We start from the raw sequence: 18963 nt of genomic DNA, 5'->3' as shown, positions 1-18963 counted from the left end.
TAGAAATGGGTCTCTTCAAGTAAGGGAAAGAGGGAAACGAAGTACACCAATGGGTTTCCATCCAATGGAACCTCTTCACAACAGAGAAGCTAAGCATTCACAGATGCAAAAGATAGGAAACGGAACATGAGAGACTCCTTGCAAGTGGTGTATCTGAGAAGGGGTTCATATGGAAAGAGACGAAGAATGCACAGCACTCAGATTCCAAGAAACACCACCACCAACCTTGACCCTTCCCCCATGACCAACTCCGACCTAAAGCCTTTCTCTCCCTCTAACCCATCCCTAAAACATAACCCTCATCTAATCATATACATGTGCATTCCTAGCATCCATCCATCCACACACGAGAGAGAAAGAGGAAGACACAGACTGAATCGAGAAAGGAAAAGAGAGGGACACAGCCAGAGAGAGACACGGAACCAAAGAGAGGAAAGGAGTCGATGGTCCAGACTTTTCATCAATCTGTCTCGAAGGTAGAAGCAATGACAGCGCCCATCCACCCCAGAAGGGGGAAAAGGACGGAAGGTTTGGAGAGGAAAAGACAAGAACGCAGGGAGCCATTAGAAGCTCAGCCACCCGCAGAAGCCGAGCTGGGACACTTGAACAGAATCTCAATGGAAACAGAGGACCAGAAAGTTGGCTACTCTTTTCTATAAGAGAGGGAGACCTTCGAGTCTTCCTTTCGGGCCTCCAACTTGGATGTGGGGTCTCAAAACAGTCAGGAGGGGCAGTGCCTTTTCCTGGGTACCACGGCGCATCCAGGCCTCGTTCTGCCCCATTCTGTGCTGTGTCAGCCCTGGATGGAGTCTTTCTTTCTGAAGTCTCAGCGCACAAGCTCCACGTGATATCGGCCCCAGGTGGAGAGGCATGGAGCTGCTCGTAGGCCGACAGACCTAGGAAACAGATGGGAGAATGACCCCCACTCTGCAGATGGAGAGACTGGGGAAACCCTGAGGGGCATATGCTTGTCCAGGGCCACACCACTTATGAGAAGAAGGAGGCTGGTCTGAGAGCAGCGGGGTCCTCGGAGCTCAGGCCCTGGCTGCACCCAGGCCTCCCCAGGGCTGTGGGCTGGGCTGTGTGGCTGTCAATGTGCCTGCACATGGCCTAAGGGGGGTGGTCGAGTAGTCAGAAACCCAGAGATTCCCTTGGGAAGTTTTGGGGAAGGGACCTCAGCACGAACCCCAGGAAATGATGTCACCTGCCGGCAACAGAACCCAACAGAACCTGCAACCCGGGTATCCAGGCCTCCAGAGCGGAGAGGAGCCCCCAGCCAGATCTCTTGCTGCCAGGATGTTCTGCTGTTTGCCCCTGCCCAGAGGCCGGGGCCTCAGGAGAGCTCACAGGCAGTGTGCGTGGGCACCCTGTCGACGTTGGCTCAGGGCACCCCCGAGAGGCCTCTGGCCCTCTGCCCGGAGAAACAGAAAGGTAACACGGGGAGCCCCAGGCCGGGCCAGGCCACCTCTCCCATGCCACCCGGAAACACCGGGTCCTTTGCCTGTGTGTGTGGATGCGGGTTTCTCGGGGTGTGTCTCCCTCAAGGAAGTCCAGGCGGATGTGGGGTCAGAAGCCTGCGGACAAGTTGTGTCCACACCCCAGGGGAGATCAGGCTGGCTGGGATGGGAACAGTGCGGGCAGGGCCGGCCGCCCAGGCTGACCTCACACCCTCAGGTGGGTCTCTTTCCTCCCGGGTGGGGATCTGAGCAGACACACGTCTCTGACCCTTCTGGGAAGAGAAGTTAGAGCAGGCAGAAGCAGCGGCTCCACTGGCCAGGCCCAGCTCGGAAAACTCCCAGCACGGCTGGCTGACGGTCACTGTCATTGCAGAGCTTCCCACGTGATGAGGCCGAGGACGGGGACACCCCGTCCACCTCCCGGAGGGAGGGGTGGGAGCACCAACCCCCCGCCCGTGAGGCCCAGTGCAGGCTCCAGGTGAGCGTGCCCACGGAGGCATCAGCCCCACCGGGGGCGAAGCGGAGGCGGGGAAGGCCTGCTGCCGAGACACCGCCCAGGATACACCCGGCGGCCCAGTCTGAGGCTGCCACGGAGCTCAGCACACCCGGCTCCGACCCAGAGTCCCGAGAACCCCGGCCTCTGAGGCAGCAGGAGGACCTGGAGCCCAGCACGCCAGAGCACAGAGGTAAGGACGCTGGGGCTGGTGCACGGGAGTGTGTGGGGAGGGGGTGCTGAGCTACACAGGGACGAGTCCCCGAAAGATGCTGCTGGGCCTGCAGCAAGCGCTGGCCTCACACCCCCACCCCCATCTTGCACACTTCAGTCCCAAAAGACATCCAACCCTGGGTATTCTTTCGGAATCTCTTGGAAGCTTTCTGTCCCGGGATACGCACATGCCAAGGCTGGTCTGTGGGCAAACTTTGCTTCTCCCCCAGCTCTAGCACTGGCCTCCAACTGGAACCAGGCTCCACTTCCCAGACCTGTGCCTACAGAGGTGGTGGCTCCAGGTGCAGGACCCAGGGATCCACCGAGGGCAGATGGAGAACCGAGCCTTGCCCTCGCAGAGACACCAGGCCAGCTGGGTACTGGCCAGCACACCGGGCAGATCGGATTTCCGTGCCTGCAGGACCCCCAGCCCCAGGCACTGATGTCCCACCCCCTCAGCCAGAACCTCCACCTCCACGTGCACCTGTACCTGCTCGGGCTTTGGCAGGAGAACCCGAGGCAGAGGAGGAGTCACCGCCTCGGCAGGGAGAGCCTGCCCTGGCTCCCGCGCAACACCCAGACGCCGACGATGACTCACCCGCCCCTGCAGGAAGAACGAGCCCCCGCTCTGGACAGAGACCCAGAGCCCTTGCCGGAAACACCATGTCCAGGGGAGCGGTCGGCTCTGCAGCCTCCATCCCTGTCTGCTCACCGTGGACGCCGGCAACTCGGTCTGCCCCCAGGGGACATGGAGTTCCTTTCCCCTGAGCTGCTTTGCATTTGGTTTGTTTCCACCTTTCTGGTGATGTTTTACTTTTTGTATGGTTTCGTCTATTTTTGTTGGTTAAGTTGGGATTAGTAAACTTTTTCATCATTGTTGCAATTTGGGACACTGTTGTGTAACTCTGGTGATACTGTGTTACCATCACCACTCTGTAGTTTCAGACCCGTTCGATCTTTATGCCCCACCCGCCAACAAAGCCTGGGTTCAAGGCAAGCAGGCCCTGTTCATCCCTCCCCCCGATCCTGACCACAATTTCATCTTTTCTTTCTGCATTCCTTCCTATATTCTTGGTGTCCCCAATCAATGACTCTCAGTGAGATGACTGAAGGAGTTTTTTTCGGACTCTCCACCTACTGTAGGACTCCATTGGAGAGTTCTCATTTTTATGTCATTTGAACTAGCCTTTGATAGCTGAAAGGACGGTGTACGTCCTTTCATGATATCATGTGCCAAACGAAGCCCTTTTGGCAAATGCCATCATTATCTCCAGGCAGGCATTGCTGTTTGAAGGGTGACATCTCAGCCAGAAGGCAGAGGCTGAGCTCCTCTTGTTGCACCAGCTCCCAAAAGAAGCCAAGAAAGGGAGCTGGAACAACAAACCACCCCAACGCCCAGGAAAGCGTTCTTCACGACAGAAGGCTAGCAAATGACCCAACAACCTTGTGGCCCAGAACCCCTCTAGAAAAATCACTGTTCCATACAAAAGAGAAACACATGGGAAGTTCCAAGGAGAGGCAATGCCCATGGCCAGTGTACTTTAGAGACGGCCTGACCGCTCCGGGGAAGACACGCACCGACGGAACCCCTTGGGAAACAGCAGTGAGAGTCCTCACCGTCGTAAGGGTTTCCTCTGGGGACAACCTGCCCTGGGCACCACATGAGGGAGCAGACCGGCTTCTCTTCCTCTGCCCCCACACCACTCACTCATGAAGGCAGCTCAGGTGTTCTCATGCCCTGCCTGCCTGCCTGCCTGCCTGGCTCATCCGTGAGCTGTGACCACCTCCAGGGCAGGACTCCACCTTCTCCTCTCTGTGTACCGTGAATCTGCACACAGTGGGCTTTCAGAACCTTAGGAGACTTGAGCCATTCCCACTCGAGCCAGAACCCTCCCCAGGAAGGAAAACAGCTGTGGAGTCATTTTGGCCCCAGCACTGGTTCCCAAACCCTGGCGGCTCCTACAGCCTCTACGGTGTGAAGAGGGAGGTCCCTTTTGACAGAGCTTTCCGGCTGTCAGATCGAAGCTGTTGTTTCACTGTCAGCTGTGTCTCTGCCGTTGCAGCCAGGTGGGCCACGCTGCTCCAAAGGAGCTCACAAGCTGAGTTGCAAGGGAGGTATTGAGAGGACAGGGATGGCTACAACGTGCTGCAAACTGAGTGAGGGTCCCCACAATCCTCAGCAAAGGTCTGTGGTGTGCAAGTGGGGAGTAGAGGGCCCCCAAGTTCCAAAGGAAGGGAGGTACTCGGGAGATAAAGCCCTTGGCTGCTGTGGTAGCAGCTGCAGATGGCAGCTCGTCCACAGTGCACTTCGAATGAGGTCATATGAGCGGGACTCTGGAAAGGGCTCCGAAATCCAGAGAAAGGGGTCAGGGTATGTGGGAATCCGGCGGGGGTGGGGGGTGGATGAAGGAAGGTGTCCTTCCTCTCTCCAGTGCAATTTGGTTTGGTGAGTCTCAAAGCTACCAGATGGCACTTCCCAAGTCAGGCCCCCGCAGGAATCAGGGTGGGCTGCGTGCCTCGGCCCCTGCCACAGGGACAAGCCACACCAGTGGCCTCCCTGAGCTCAAATGGCCGGATCTGGGGGTTCCGTCTGGGTGCACACCTCCTTGCTGTGGCCAAGTTCCCCCCTTCTCTGAGCACCAGCTTCATCATCCTCTCGAATGAGGACATCGATTGCTACCTTGGCACGTTACTCTCTTCATCCTGTGAAGACTCATTAGGCTTATCCTACAATTACTAGCTGGCCCGAAGAGATATCTCCTGAATCCAGATTAAGCTGGAGTCTCCCAGGCTCATCTGGCATGTCTTCCCTGAAGTCTGCCAAAACCCACACCCTTGCATTTCCAGGGACTCCCCTTAGCCGGCTGGGCAGAAAACCCAGCATGGTTCAAACAAGCTGACAGACAAGCGGGAGAGGACTCACGGGCAGACGGCCTCCGTCAGGTCTCGGGTGGAGCTCTGGGACCACAGCAGCAACGGGCCATCCCAGCCCCTGGGCTCAGCAGCGCCCTCATTCTCAGGCCGGCGGCTCTGCCCTGAGGGGAGCAGGAAGGTCACCAACTGCCGCAGGCGGACCTCAAGCCCCTCCCACTGCTGGAGCCTGACCTCCCCCGGCCCCACCCCTTCCCCTACCCCAGCAGGACGAGAGCTCGTCTTCCCCTGGCTTCCAACGTGAGGCCCGGCCCTGGGCCCCGATTGGGCACTGCCCCAGTCCGGAGCCAATCACAGTGGCCAGGGAGGTGGAACGCACCGATTGGCCAGGGCCAGGTCATGTGACCATGCTCCCCAGGAAACTCAAATATTACCAAGATTCCCTAACAAACCAATGAACAAAATTATCCAGTAAAGGCAAACCGTACTTTTTAATGAGGCCGATGTCACAGAAAAAAAAAAAAATGCTTCACAATGAACTGCTCAAGGAAGCTACTAAATAAACTTTCAGAAAAGTTAAGTAGTTTTTTTTTTTTTTAAATAGGGTGACGGAGAGCTATACCTTTCCCATCTATGTGAATTTAGGTTTAAACTAGATTTCCCTTGGCTATTATATACGACAAAAAAACCCCACATCACCCCCTTTCACTCCCCCCACCCCCCAAAAGTGTTTTAGTCTATTGAGTTTTTGTGTCCTCAGTTGTGTCTGATTCACGGCAACTCACGAACTCTACACAGCCAGGCTCTTCCGTCCATGGAATTCAGGGCAATTTTTTTCTGTCACAGTAAATGCCCACCCTGGGTGATCCAAAGGCAAGGGCTCAGAGGCTCCTGAGAGTCTAACTCCTTTCAGCCGAGCACAGAGCTGGCTCCTCACTGGGATGCCTGTGGCCTGGGGCTCCCAGAGGGGAGAGCAGCACTCGCCCCACCGTGTGGTCACTGCTGGAAGTGCAGGCTGCTCCTCACTCCCCCTTGACAGTGTCCCTGAGGGCAGAACAGTGGGAATCTACTCAAGGTGGAAATGCAAACTCCCATGCAACCAAACTTCCCACAAGGTCTCCAAAACCACTCAGGAACAGGGAATTGGAAACTGCAGGGCATGACATGAATGGAGATGGAGACTTGACACCTTACACCGAGTTCACTTCCAGTTATCCCTAGACAAAGTTTCCATGAAAACTTGTCACAAATCTAGAAGAACAATGAGCAGAAACCGGACACGTGCTTTGAGTCTTCACACACAAAACTAAAAGGCAGTCCACAAAACAACCCAGAGAATACAGTGGACTTTGCAAAATCAAAGATATCTACTGTGGGAAAGACCTCATTACAAAAGCAAAAGACAGGTCATACATCGCGAGACGAATGAGTGGAAACACAAAGCTTCTCAAGGATGTGTCTCCAAACAGACAAAGAACACCAACACAACAAGCCTGTGAAAACTAGGGAAAGGTCTGAAGGGACACCAGACTGAGGAAGACACACACAGAGTATCCCGGATGATGTCCAGCACGGAGGGCCTGAAGAAACAACAGTCTAGTTGCACTCCCTCAGGCCTGTGTGACCCTGGATGAGGCCTCTGTTTCCCGGTGGCTCTGAGAGATGGACAGGGAGGAAGGGGAAGAGAAATCACTTGCATTTCTAATACTCACAGCAAAGTCTTCCAATGAGAAGGGAATTATCACCCCCACTGACAATGCCATGCACTGAAGTGATACCCACGAGTCCATCTAACCCAGAAGGGAAGGAAGGACCTGTTCTCACAAAACGGCGAGAGATGGAAGAAGGAAGATCAAGCCCACACCAATCACTGGAAAGAGAAGCTGTGCTCAGGGCTTGAAAGAATTCCTATTGGGAAAATGATGTCACAGCCCCACAAGGCAATCCACAGCTTGGATGCTATTCCTCCCAAAATGCCAATGCATTGTCGCACCGAACAAAGAACTGCAAAAGGGGTTACGGAAACAGAAAAGAGCCTAAATTGTCAATACAATCCGACGAAAAAGCCCCGATACGGACATCCAAGGTTGTGTGAAAGGAAATTAGACGACCAAACTAGGATCCTCAGGAGCGTATCGGAGAAGGCGATGGCGACCCACGCCAGTACTCTTGCCTGGAAAATGCCCTGGACGGAGGAGCCTGGTAGGCTGCAGGCCATGGGGTCGCGCAGAGTCAGACACGACTGAAGTGACTTAGCCGCAGCGGCAGCAGCAGGACAGTATGCTATTGGGAATACAACAACACACACAGATCCAGATCGATGGAATAAAGTTGAGGGTCCAGAAACAAACCCCGGCATCCATGGTCAACTCATCTCTGACACAGAAGGGGAGAATATCCAAATGGGAACAAGAAAGCCTCTTCAATAAATGGCCATGGGAAAACCAGACAGCTACATCTGAAGAACGCTATTGGTTTTGATCTCACACCACCTCAATATCGGGGAAAAACCTCACCCTAAAGACTGATGTCATGAGATAGCTAGAAAGAAGCGTAGGTCAAAGGCTCCTTAACATCAGAGTCTCCTTGCCATTTGCTGGGCGGAGGTAGAAATGCGTCTCTTCAAGTAAGGGAAAGAGGGAAACGAAGTACACCAATGGGTTTCCATCCAATGGAACCTCTTCACAACAGAGAAGCTAAGCATTCACAGATGCAAAAGATAGGAAACGGAACATGAGAGACTCCTTGCAAGTGGTGTATCTGAGAAGGGGTTCATATGGAAAGAGACGAAGAATGCACAGCACTCAGATTCCAAGAAACACCACCACCACCCTTGACCCTTCCCCCATGACCAACTCCGACCTAAAGCCTTTCTCTCCCTCTAACCCATCCCTAAAACATAACCCTCATCTAATCATATACATGTGCATTCCTAGCATCCATCCATCCACACACGAGAGAGAAAGAGGAAGACACAGACTGAATCGAGAAAGGAAAAGAGAGGGACACAGCCAGAGAGAGACACGGAACCAAAGAGAGGAAAGGAGTCGATGGTCCAGACTTTTCATCAATCTGTCTCGAAGGTAGAAGCAATGACAGCGCCCATCCACCCCAGAAGGGGGAAAAGGACGGAAGGTTTGGAGAGGAAAAGACAAGAACGCAGGGAGCCATTAGAAGCTCAGCCACCCGCAGAAGCCGAGCTGGGACACTTGAACAGAATCTCAATGGAAACAGAGGACCAGAAAGTTGGCTACTCTTTTCTATAAGAGAGGGAGACCTTCGAGTCTTCCTTTCGGGCCTCCAACTTGGATGTGGGGTCTCAAAACAGTCAGGAGGGGCAGTGCCTTTTCCTGGGTACCACGGCGCATCCAGGCCTCGTTCTGCCCCATTCTGTGCTGTGTCAGCCCTGGATGGAGTCTTTCTTTCTGAAGTCTCAGCGCACAAGCTCCACGTGATATCGGCCCCAGGTGGAGAGGCATGGAGCTGCTCGTAGGCCGACAGACCTAGGAAACAGATGGGAGAATGACCCCCACTCTGCAGATGGAGAGACTGGGGAAACCCTGAGGGGCATATGCTTGTCCAGGGCCACACCACTTATGAGAAGAAGGAGCCTGGTCTGAGAGCAGCGGGGTCCTCGGAGCTCAGGCCCTGGCTGCACCCAGGCCTCCCCAGGGCTGTGGGCTGGGCTGTGTGGCTGTCAATGTGCCTGCACATGGCCTAAGGGGGGTGGTCGAGCAGTCAGAAACCCAGAGATTCCCTTGGGAAGTTTTGGGGAAGGGACCTCAGCACGAACCCCAGGAAATGATGTCACCTGCCGGCAACAGAACCCAACAGAACCCGCAACCCGGGTATCCAGGCCTCCAGAGCGGAGAGGAGCCCCCAGCCAGATCTCTTGCTGCCAGGATGTTCTGCTGTTTGCCCCTGCCCAGAGGCCGGGGCCTCAGGAGAGCTCACAGGCAGTGTGCGTGGGCACCCTGTCGACGTTGGCTCAGGGCACCCCCGAGAGGCCTCTGGCCCTCTGCCCGGAGAAACAGAAAGGTAACACGGGGAGCCCCAGGCCGGGCCAGGCCACCTCTCCCATGCCACCCGGAAACACCGGGTCCTTTGCCTGTGTGTGTGGATGCGGGTTTCTCGGGGTGTGTCTCCCTCAAGGAAGTCCAGGCGGATGTGGGGTCAGAAGCCTGCGGACAAGTTGTGTCCACACCCCAGGGGAGATCAGGCTGGCTGGGATGGGAACAGTGCGGGCAGGGCCGGCCGCCCAGGCTGACCTCACACCCTCAGGTGGGTCTCTTTCCTCCCGGGTGGGGATCTGAGCAGACACACGTCTCTGACCCTTCTGGGAAGAGAAGTTCGAGCAGGCAGAAGCAGCGGCTCCACTGGCCAGGCCCAGCTCGGAAAACTCCCAGCACGGCTGGCTGACGGTCACTGTCGTTGCAGAGCTTCCCACGTGATGAGGCCGAGGACGGGGACACCCCGTCCACCTCCCGGAGGGAGGGGTCGGAGCACCAACCCCCCGCCCGTGAGGCCCAGTGCAGGCTCCAGGTGAGCGTGCCCACGGAGGCATCAGCCCCACCGGGGGCGAAGCGGAGGCGGGGAAGGCCTGCTGCCGAGACACCGCCCAGGATACACCCGGCGGCCCAGTCTGAGGCTGCCACGGAGCTCAGCACACCCGGCTCCGACCCAGAGTCCCGAGAACCCCGGCCTCTGAGGCAGCAGGAGGACCTGGAGCCCAGCACGCCAGAGCACAGAGGTAAGGACGCTGGGGCTGGTGCACGGGAGTGTGTGGGGAGGGGGTGCTGAGCTACACAGGGACGAGTCCCCGAAAGATGCTGCTGGGCCTGCAGCAAGCGCTGGCCTCACACCCCCACCCCCATCTTGCACACTTCAGTCCCAAAAGACATCCAACCCTGGGTATTCTTTCGGAATCTCTTGGAAGCTTTCTGTCCCGGGATACGCACATGCCAAGGCTGGTCTGTGGGCAAACTTTGCTTCTCCCCCAGCTCTAGCACTGGCCTCCAACTGGAACCAGGCTCCACTTCCCAGACCTGTGCCTACAGAGGTGGTGGCTCCAGGTGCAGGACCCAGGGATCCACCGAGGGCAGATGGAGAACCGAGCCTTGCCCTCGCAGAGACACCAGGCCAGCTGGGTACTGGCCAGCACACCGGGCAGATCGGATTTCCGTGCCTGCAGGACCCCCAGCCCCAGGCACTGATGTCCCACCCCCTCAGCCAGAACCTCCACCTCCACGTGCACCTGTACCTGCTCGGGCTTTGGCAGGAGAACCCGAGGCAGAGGAGGAGTCACCGCCTCGGCAGGGAGAGCCTGCCCTGGCTCCCGCGCAACACCCAGACGCCGACGATGACTCACCCGCCCCTGCAGGAAGAACGAGCCCCCGCTCTGGACAGAGACCCAGAGCCCTTGCCGGAAACACCATGTCCAGGGGAGCGGTCGGCTCTGCAGCCTCCATCCCTGTCTGCTCACCGTGGACGCCGGCAACTCGGTCTGCCCCCAGGGGACATGGAGTTCCTTTCCCCTGAGCTGCTTTGCATTTGGTTTGTTTCCACCTTTCTGGTGATGTTTTACTTTTTGTATGGTTTCGTCTATTTTTGTTGGTTAAGTTGGGATTAGTAAACTTTTTCATCATTGTTGCAATTTGGGACACTGTTGTGTAACTCTGGTGATACGGTGTTACCATCACCACTCTGTAGTTTCAGACCCGTTCGATCTTTATGCCCCACCCGCCAACAAAGCCTGGGTTCAAGGCAAGCAGGCCCTGTTCATCCCTCCCCCCGATCCTGACCACAATTTCATCTTTTCTTTCTGCATTCCTTCCTATATTCTTGGTGTCCCCAATCAATGACTCTCAGTGAGATGACTGAAGGAGTTTTTTTCGGACTCTCCACCTACTGTAAGACTCCATTGGAGAGTTCTCATTTTTATGTCATTTGAACTAGCCTTTGATAGCTGAAAGGACGGTGTACGTCCTTTCAAGATATCATGTGCCAAACGAAGCCCTTTTGGCAAATGCCATCATTATCTCCAGGCAGGCATTGCTGTTTGAAGGGTGACATCTCAGCCAGAAGGCAGAGGCTGAGCTCCTCTTGTTGCACCAGCTCCCAAAAGAAGCCAAGAAAGGGAGCTGGAACAACAAACCACCCCAACGCCCAGGAAAGCGTTCTTCACGACAGAAGGCTAGCAAATGACCCAACAACCTTGTGGCCCAGAACCCCTCTAGAAAAATCACTGTTCCATACAAAAGAGAAACACATGGGAAGTTCCAAGGAGAGGCAATGCCCATGGCCAGTGTACTTTAGAGACGGCCTGACCGCTCCGGGGAAGACACGCACCGACGGAACCCCTTGGGAAACAGCAGTGAGAGTCCTCACCGTCGTAAGGGTTTCCTCTGGGGACAACCTGCCCTGGGCACCACATGAGGGAGCAGACCGGCTTCTCTTCCTCTGCCCCCACACCACTCACTCATGAAGGCAGCTCAGGTGTTCTCATGCCCTGCCTGCCTGCCTGCCTGCCTGGCTCATCCGTGAGCTGTGACCACCTCCAGGGCAGGACTCCACCTTCTCCTCTCTGTGTACCGTGAATCTGCACACAGTGGGCTTTCAGAACCTTAGGAGACTTGAGCCATTCCCACTCGAGCCAGAACCCTCCCCAGGAAGGAAAACAGCTGTGGAGTCATTTTGGCCCCAGCACTGGTTCCCAAACCCTGGCGGCTCCTACAGCCTCTACGGTGTGAAGAGGGAGGTCCCTTTTGACAGAGCTTTCCGGCTGTCAGATCGAAGCTGTTGTTTCACTGTCAGCTGTGTCTCTGCCGTTGCAGCCAGGTGGGCCACGCTGCTCCAAAGGAGCTCACAAGCTGAGTTGCAAGGGAGGTATTGAGAGGACAGGGATGGCTACAACGTGCTGCAAACTGAGTGAGGGTCCCCACAATCCTCAGCAAAGGTCTGTGGTGTGCAAGTGGGGAGTAGAGGGCCCCCAAGTTCCAAAGGAAGGGAGGTACTCGGGAGCTAAAGCCCTTGGCTGCTGTGGTAGCAGCTGCAGATGGCAGCTCGTCCACAGTGCACTTCGAATGAGGTCATATGAGCGGGACTCTGGAAAGGGCTCCGAAATCCAGAGAAAGGGGTCAGGGTATGTGGGAATCCGGCGGGGGTGGGGGGTGGATGAAGGAAGGTGTCCTTCCTCTCTCCAGTGCAATTTGGTTTGGTGAGTCTCAAAGCTACCAGATGGCACTTCCCAAGTCAGGCCCCCGCAGGAATCAGGGTGGGCTGCGTGCCTCGGCCCCTGCCACAGGGACAAGCCACACCAGTGGCCTCCCTGAGCTCAAATGGCCGGATCTGGGGGATCCGTCTGGGTGCACACCTCCTTGCTGTGGCCAAGTTCCCCCCTTCTCTGAGCACCAGCTTCATCATCCTCTCGAATGAGGACATCGATTGCTACCTTGGCACGTTACTCTCTTCATCCTGTGAAGACTCATTAGGCTTATCCTACAATTACTAGCTGGCCCGAAGAGATATCTCCTGAATCCAGATTAAGCTGGAGTCTCCCAGGCTCATCTGGCATGTCTTCCCTGAAGTCTGCCAAAACCCACACCCTTGCATTTCCAGGGACTCCCCTTAGCCGGCTGGGCAGAAAACCCAGCATGGTTCAAACAAGCTGACAGACAAGCGGGAGAGGACTCACGGGCAGACGGCCTCCGTCAGGTCTCGGGTGGAGCTCTGGGACCACAGCAGCAACGGGCCATCCCAGCCCCTGGGCTCAGCAGCGCCCTCATTCTCAGGCCGGCGGCTCTGCCCTGAGGGGAGCAGGAAGGTCACCAACTGCCGCAGGCGGACCTCAAGCCCCTCCCACTGCTGGAGCCTGACCTCCCCCGGCCCCACCCCTTCCCCTACCCCAGCAGGACGAGAGCTCGTCTTCCCCTGGCTTCCAACGTGAGGCCCGGCCCTGGGCCCCGATTGGGCACTGCCCCAGTCCGGAGCCAATCACAGTGGCCAGGGAGGTGGAACGCACCGATTGGCCAGGGCCAGGTCATGTGACCATGCTCCCCAGGAAACTCAAATATTACCAAGATTCCCTAACAAACCAATGAACAAAATTATCCAGTAAAGGCAAACCGTACTTTTTAATGAGGCCGATGTCACAGAAAAAAAAAAAAAAAATGCTTCACAATGAACTGCTCAAGGAAGCTACTAAATAAACTTTCAGAAAAGTTAAGTAGTTTTTTTTTTTTTTTAATAGGGTGACGGAGAGCTATACCTTTCCCATCTATGTGAATTTAGGTTTAAACTAGATTTCCCTTGGCTATTATATACCACAAAAAAACCCCACATCACCCCCTTTCACTCCCCCCACCCCCCAAAAGTGTTTTAGTCTATTGAGTTTTTGTGTCCTCAGTTGTGTCTGATTCACGGCAACTCACGAACTCTACACAGCCAGGCTCTTCCGTCCATGGAATTCAGGGCAATTTTTTTCTGTCACAGTAAATGCCCACCCTGGGTGATCCAAAGGCAAGGGCTCAGAGGCTCCTGAGAGTCTAACTCCTTTCAGCCGAGCACAGAGCTGGCTCCTCACTGGGATGCCTGTGGCCTGGGGCTCCCAGAGGGGAGAGCAGCACTCGCCCCACCGTGTGGTCACTGCTGGAAGTGCAGGCTGCTCCTCACTCCCCCTTGACAGTGTCCCTGAGGGCAGAACAGTGGGAATCTACTCAAGGTGGAAATGCAAACTCCCATGCAACCAAACTTCCCACAAGGTCTCCAAAACCACTCAGGAACAGGGAATTGGAAACTGCAGGGCATGACATGAATGGAGATGGAGACTTGACACCTTACACCGAGTTCACTTCCAGTTATCCCTAGACAAAGTTTCCATGAAAACTTGTCACAAATCTAGAAGAACAATGAGCAGAAACCGGACACGTGCTTTGAGTCTTCACACACAAAACTAAAAGGCAGTCCACAAAACAACCCAGAGAATACAGTGGACTTTGCAAAATCAAAGATATCTACTGTGGGAAAGACCTCATTACAAAAGCAAAAGACAGGTCATACATCGCGAGACGAATGAGTGGAAACACAAAGCTTCTCAAGGATGTGTCTCCAAACAGACAAAGAACACCAACACAACAAGCCTGTGAAAACTAGGGAAAGGTCTGAAGGGACACCAGACTGAGGAAGACACACACAGAGTATCCCGGATGATGTCCAGCACGGAGGGCCTGAAGAAACAACAGTCTAGTTGCACTCCCTCAGGCCTGTGTGACCCTGGATGAGGCCTCTGTTTCCCGGTGGCTCTGAGAGATGGACAGGGAGGAAGGGGAAGAGAAATCACTTGCATTTCTAATACTCACAGCAAAGTCTTCCAATGAGAAGGGAATTATCACCCCCACTGACAATGCCATTCACTGAAGTGATACCCACGAGTCCATCTAACCCAGAAGGGAAGGAAGGACCTGTTCTCACAAAACGGCGAGAGATGGAAGAAGGAAGATCAAGCCCACACCAATCACTGGAAAGAGAAGCTGTGCTCAGGGCTTGAAAGAATTCCTATTGGGAAAATGATGTCACAGCCCCACAAGGCAATCCACAGCTTGGATGCTATTCCTCCCAAAATGCCAATGCATTGTCGCACCGAACAAAGAATTGCAAAAGGGGTTACGGAAACAGAAAAGAGCCTAAATTGTCAATACAATCCGACGAAAAAGCCCCGATACGGACATCCAAGGTTGTGTGAAAGGAAATTAGACGACCAAACTAGGATCCTCAGGAGCGTATCGGAGAAGGCGATGGCGACCCACGCCAGTACTCTTGCCTGGAAAATGCCCTGGACGGAGGAGCCTGGTAGGCTGCAGGCCATGGGGTCGCGCAGAGTCAGACACGACTGAAGTGACTTAGCCGCAGCGGCAGCAGCAGGACAGTATGCTATTGGGAATACAACAACACACACAGATCCAGATCGATGGAATAAAGTTGAGGGTCCAGAAACAAACCCCGGCATCCATGGTCAACTCATCTCTGACACAGAAGGGGAGAATATCCAAATGGGAACAAGAAAGCCTCTTCAATAAATGGCCATGGGAAAACCAGACAGCTACATCTGAAGAACGCTATTGGTTTTGATCTCACACCACCTCAATATCGGGGAAAAACCTCACCCTAAAGACTGATGTCATGAGATAGCTAGAAAGAAGCGTAGGTCAAAGGCTCCTTAACATCAGAGTCTCCTTGCCATTTGCTGGGCGGAGGTAGAAATGCGTCTCTTCAAGTAAGGGAAAGAGGGAAACGAAGTACACCAATGGGTTTCCATCCAATGGAACCTCTTCACAACAGAGAAGCTAAGCATTCACAGATGCAAAAGATAGGAAACGGAACATGAGAGACTCCTTGCAAGTGGTGTATCTGAGAAGGGGTTCATATGGAAAGAGACGAAGAATGCACAGCACTCAGATTCCAAGAAACACCACCACCACCCTTGACCCTTCCCCCATGACCAACTCCGACCTAAAGCCTTTCTCTCCCTCTAACCCATCCCTAAAACATAACCCTCATCTAATCATATACATGTGCATTCCTAGCATCCATCCATCCACACACGAGAGAGAAAGAGGAAGACACAGACTGAATCGAGAAAGGAAAAGAGAGGGACACAGCCAGAGAGAGACACGGAACCAAAGAGAGGAAAGGAGTCGATGGTCCAGACTTTTCATCAATCTGTCTCGAAGGTAGAAGCAATGACAGCGCCCATCCACCCCAGAAGGGGGAAAAGGACGGAAGGTTTGGAGAGGAAAAGACAAGAACGCAGGGAGCCATTAGAAGCTCAGCCACCCGCAGAAGCCGAGCTGGGACACTTGAACAGAATCTCAATGGAAACAGAGGACCAGAAAGTTGGCTACTCTTTTCTATAAGAGAGGGAGACCTTCGAGTCTTCCTTTCGGGCCTCCAACTTGGATGTGGGGTCTCAAAACAGTCAGGAGGGGCAGTGCCTTTTCCTGGGTACCACGGCGCATCCAGGCCTCGTTCTGCCCCATTCTGTGCTGTGTCAGCCCTGGATGGAGTCTTTCTTTCTGAAGTCTCAGCGCACAAGCTCCACGTGATATCGGCCCCAGGTGGAGAGGCATGGAGCTGCTCGTAGGCCGACAGACCTAGGAAACAGATGGGAGAATGACCCCCACTCTGCAGATGGAGAGACTGGGGAAACCCTGAGGGGCATATGCTTGTCCAGGGCCACACCACTTATGAGAAGAAGGAGCCTGGTCTGAGAGCAGCGGGGTCCTAGGAGCTCAGGCCCTGGCTGCACCCAGGCCTCCCCAGGGCTGTGGGCTGGGCTGTGTGGCTGTCAATGTGCCTGCACATGGCCTAAGGGGGGTGGTCGAGCAGTCAGAAACCCAGAGATTCCCTTGGGAAGTTTTGGGGAAGGGACCTCAGCACGAACCCCAGGAAATGATGTCACCTGCCGGCAACAGAACCCAACAGAACCCGCAACCCGGGTATCCAGGCCTCCAGAGCGGAGAGGAGCCCCCAGCCAGATCTCTTGCTGCCAGGATGTTCTGCTGTTTGCCCCTGCCCAGAGGCCGGGGCCTCAGGAGAGCTCACAGGCAGTGTGCGTGGGCACCCTGTCGACGTTGGCTCAGGGCACCCCCGAGAGGCCTCTGGCCCTCTGCCCGGAGAAACAGAAAGGTAACACGGGGAGCCCCAGGCCGGGCCAGGCCACCTCTCCCATGCCACCCGGAAACACCGGGTCCTTTGCCTGTGTGTGTGGATGCGGGTTTCTCGGGGTGTGTCTCCCTCAAGGAAGCCCAGGCGGATGTGGGGTCAGAAGCCTGCGGACAAGTTGTGTCCACACCCCAGGGGAGATCAGGCTGGCTGGGATGGGAACAGTGGGGGCAGGGCCGGCCGCCCAGGCTGACCTCACACCCTCAGGTGGGTCTCTTTCCTCCCGGGTGGGGATCTGAGCAGACACACGTCTCTGACCCTTCTGGGAAGAGAAGTTCGAGCAGGCAGAAGCAGCGGCTCCACTGGCCAGGCCCAGCTCGGAAAACTCCCAGCACGGCTGGCTGACGGTCACTGTCGTTGCAGAGCTTCCCACGTGATGAGGCCGAGGACGGGGACACCCCGTCCACCTCCCGGAGGGAGGGGTCGGAGCACCAACCCCCCGCCCGTGAGGCCCAGTGCAGGCTCCAGGTGAGCGTGCCCACGGAGGCATCAGCCCCACCGGGGGCGAAGCGGAGGCGGGGAAGGCCTGCTGCCGAGACACCGCCCAGGATACACCCGGCGGCCCAGTCTGAGGCTGCCACGGAGCTCAGCACACCCGGCTCCGACCCAGAGTCCCGAGAACCCCGGCCTCTGAGGCAGCAGGAGGACCTGGAGCCCAGCACGCCAGAGCACAGAGGTAAGGACGCTGGGGCTGGTGCACGGGAGTGTGTGGGGAGGGGGTGCTGAGCTACACAGGGACGAGTCCCCGAAAGATGCTGCTGGGCCTGCAGCAAGCGCTGGCCTCACACCCCCACCCCCATCTTGCACACTTCAGTCCCAAAAGACATCCAACCCTGGGTATTCTTTCGGAATCTCTTGGAAGCTTTCTGTCCCGGGATACGCACATGCCAAGGCTGGTCTGTGGGCAAACTTTGCTTCTCCCCCAGCTCTAGCACTGGCCTCCAACTGGAACCAGGCTCCACTTCCCAGACCTGTGCCTACAGAGGTGGTGGCTCCAGGTGCAGGACCCAGGGATCCACCGAGGGCAGATGGAGAACCGAGCCTTGCCCTCGCAGAGACACCAGGCCAGCTGGGTACTGGCCAGCACACCGGGCAGATCGGATTTCCGTGCCTGCAGGACCCCCAGCCCCAGGCACTGATGTCCCACCCCCTCAGCCAGAACCTCCACCTCCACGTGCACCTGTACCTGCTCGGGCTTTGGCAGGAGAACCCGAGGCAGAGGAGGAGTCACCGCCTCGGCAGGGAGAGCCTGCCCTGGCTCCCGCGCAACACCCAGACGCCGACGATGACTCACCCGCCCCTGCAGGAAGAACGAGCCCCCGCTCTGGACAGAGACCCAGAGCCCTTGCCGGAAACACCATGTCCAGGGGAGCGGTCGGCTCTGCAGCCTCCATCCCTGTCTGCTCACCGTGGACGCCGGCAACTCGGTCTGCCCCCAGGGGACATGGAGTTCCTTTCCCCTGAGCTGCTTTGCATTTGGTTTGTTTCCACCTTTCTGGTGATGTTTTACTTTTTGTATGGTTTCGTCTATTTTTGTTGGTTAAGTTGGGATTAGTAAACTTTTTCATCATTGTTGCAATTTGGGACACTGTTGTGTAACTCTGGTGATACGGTGTTACCATCACCACTCTGTAGTTTCAGACCCGTTCGATCTTTATGCCCCACCCGCCAACAAAGCCTGGGTTCAAGGCAAGCAGGCCCTGTTCATCCCTCCCCCCGATCCTGACCACAATTTCATCTTTTCTTTCTGCATTCCTTCCTATATTCTTGGTGTCCCCAATCAATGACTCTCAGTGAGATGACTGAAGGAGTTTTTTTCGGACTCTCCACCTACTGTAAGACTCCATTGGAGAGTTCTCATTTTTATGTCATTTGAACTAGCCTTTGATAGCTGAAAGGATGGTGTACGTCCTTTCAAGATATCATGTGCCAAACGAAGCCCTTTTGGCAAATGCCATCATTATCTCCAGGCAGGCATTGCTGTTTGAAGGGTGACATCTCAGCCAGAAGGCAGAGGCTGAGCTCCTCTTGTTGCACCAGCTCCCAAAAGAAGCCAAGAAAGGGAGCTGGAACAACAAACCACCCCAACGCCCAGGAAAGCGTTCTTCACGACAGAAGGCTAGCAAATGACCCAACAACCTTGTGGCCCAGAACCCCTCTAGAAAAATCACTGTTCCATACAAAAGAGAAACACATGGGAAGTTCCAAGGA

At 55.5% G+C, this 18963-nt stretch overlaps 3 protein-coding genes and 1 long non-coding RNA gene across 4 annotated transcripts; 3 read left to right on the top strand and 1 right to left on the bottom strand.

Annotated features, from left to right (window-relative positions):
* The first annotated feature begins 1290 nt into the window (after window positions 1-1290).
* LOC145529689 (uncharacterized) lies at window positions 1291-3132 on the top strand. Its single transcript, XM_081550293.1, has 3 exons — window positions 1291-1431; window positions 1831-2143; window positions 2394-3132. Exons 1-3 carry the CDS (start codon window positions 1297-1299, stop codon window positions 3020-3022), a joined length of 1077 nt encoding a protein of 358 aa, XP_081406419.1. The 5' UTR covers window positions 1291-1296; the 3' UTR covers window positions 3023-3132.
* On the bottom strand, window positions 2998-13280 carry LOC145529714 (uncharacterized). Its single transcript, XR_014071304.1, has 2 exons — window positions 12728-13280; window positions 2998-5198 (listed from the first exon to the last, which is right to left on the bottom strand). It is a non-coding gene; the product is annotated as an uncharacterized LOC145529714 (long non-coding RNA).
* On the top strand, window positions 5625-10687 carry LOC145529540 (uncharacterized). Its single transcript, XM_081550120.1, has 3 exons — window positions 5625-9072; window positions 9472-9784; window positions 10035-10687. The coding sequence occupies exons 1-3, from the start codon at window positions 8836-8838 to the stop codon at window positions 10661-10663; spliced, it is 1179 nt and encodes a 392-aa protein (XP_081406246.1). The 5' UTR covers window positions 5625-8835; the 3' UTR covers window positions 10664-10687.
* Window positions 13281-15314: 2034 nt separating the features above from the next.
* LOC145529526 (uncharacterized) lies at window positions 15315-18328 on the top strand. The gene is made up of 3 exons (XM_081550104.1): window positions 15315-16716; window positions 17116-17428; window positions 17679-18328. The coding sequence occupies exons 1-3, from the start codon at window positions 16480-16482 to the stop codon at window positions 18305-18307; spliced, it is 1179 nt and encodes a 392-aa protein (XP_081406230.1). The 5' UTR covers window positions 15315-16479; the 3' UTR covers window positions 18308-18328.
* Window positions 18329-18963: the final 635 nt, after the last annotated feature.

Source organism: Giraffa tippelskirchi, chromosome 12, assembly GCF_054371585.1.
Source record: "Giraffa tippelskirchi isolate mGirTip1 chromosome 12, T2T-mGirTip1v1.2.pri, whole genome shotgun sequence".
Lineage (NCBI taxonomy): Eukaryota > Metazoa > Chordata > Mammalia > Artiodactyla > Giraffidae > Giraffa > Giraffa tippelskirchi.
The sequence above is the reverse complement of the archived record's forward strand: the minus strand, read 5'-3'. Positions and strand labels throughout refer to the sequence as shown.

Excerpts from the sequence above, each read along its gene's own strand:
- LOC145529689 (XM_081550293.1), top strand. The coding sequence starts at position 1,297 with ATGTTCTGCTGTTTGCCCCTGCCCAGAGGCCGGGGCCTCAGGAGAGCT. Across the intron at positions 1,432-1,830 it reads CTGCCCGGAGAAACAGAAAG|AGCTTCCCACGTGATGAGGC; the intron begins GTAACACGGGGA and ends CTGTCATTGCAG. Across the intron at positions 2,144-2,393 it reads CAGCACGCCAGAGCACAGAG|CTCTAGCACTGGCCTCCAAC; the intron begins GTAAGGACGCTG and ends CTTCTCCCCCAG.
- LOC145529540 (XM_081550120.1), top strand. The coding sequence starts at position 8,836 with ATGATGTCACCTGCCGGCAACAGAACCCAACAGAACCCGCAACCCGGG. Across the intron at positions 9,073-9,471 it reads CTGCCCGGAGAAACAGAAAG|AGCTTCCCACGTGATGAGGC; the intron begins GTAACACGGGGA and ends CTGTCGTTGCAG. Across the intron at positions 9,785-10,034 it reads CAGCACGCCAGAGCACAGAG|CTCTAGCACTGGCCTCCAAC; the intron begins GTAAGGACGCTG and ends CTTCTCCCCCAG.
- LOC145529526 (XM_081550104.1), top strand. The coding sequence starts at position 16,480 with ATGATGTCACCTGCCGGCAACAGAACCCAACAGAACCCGCAACCCGGG. Across the intron at positions 16,717-17,115 it reads CTGCCCGGAGAAACAGAAAG|AGCTTCCCACGTGATGAGGC; the intron begins GTAACACGGGGA and ends CTGTCGTTGCAG. Across the intron at positions 17,429-17,678 it reads CAGCACGCCAGAGCACAGAG|CTCTAGCACTGGCCTCCAAC; the intron begins GTAAGGACGCTG and ends CTTCTCCCCCAG.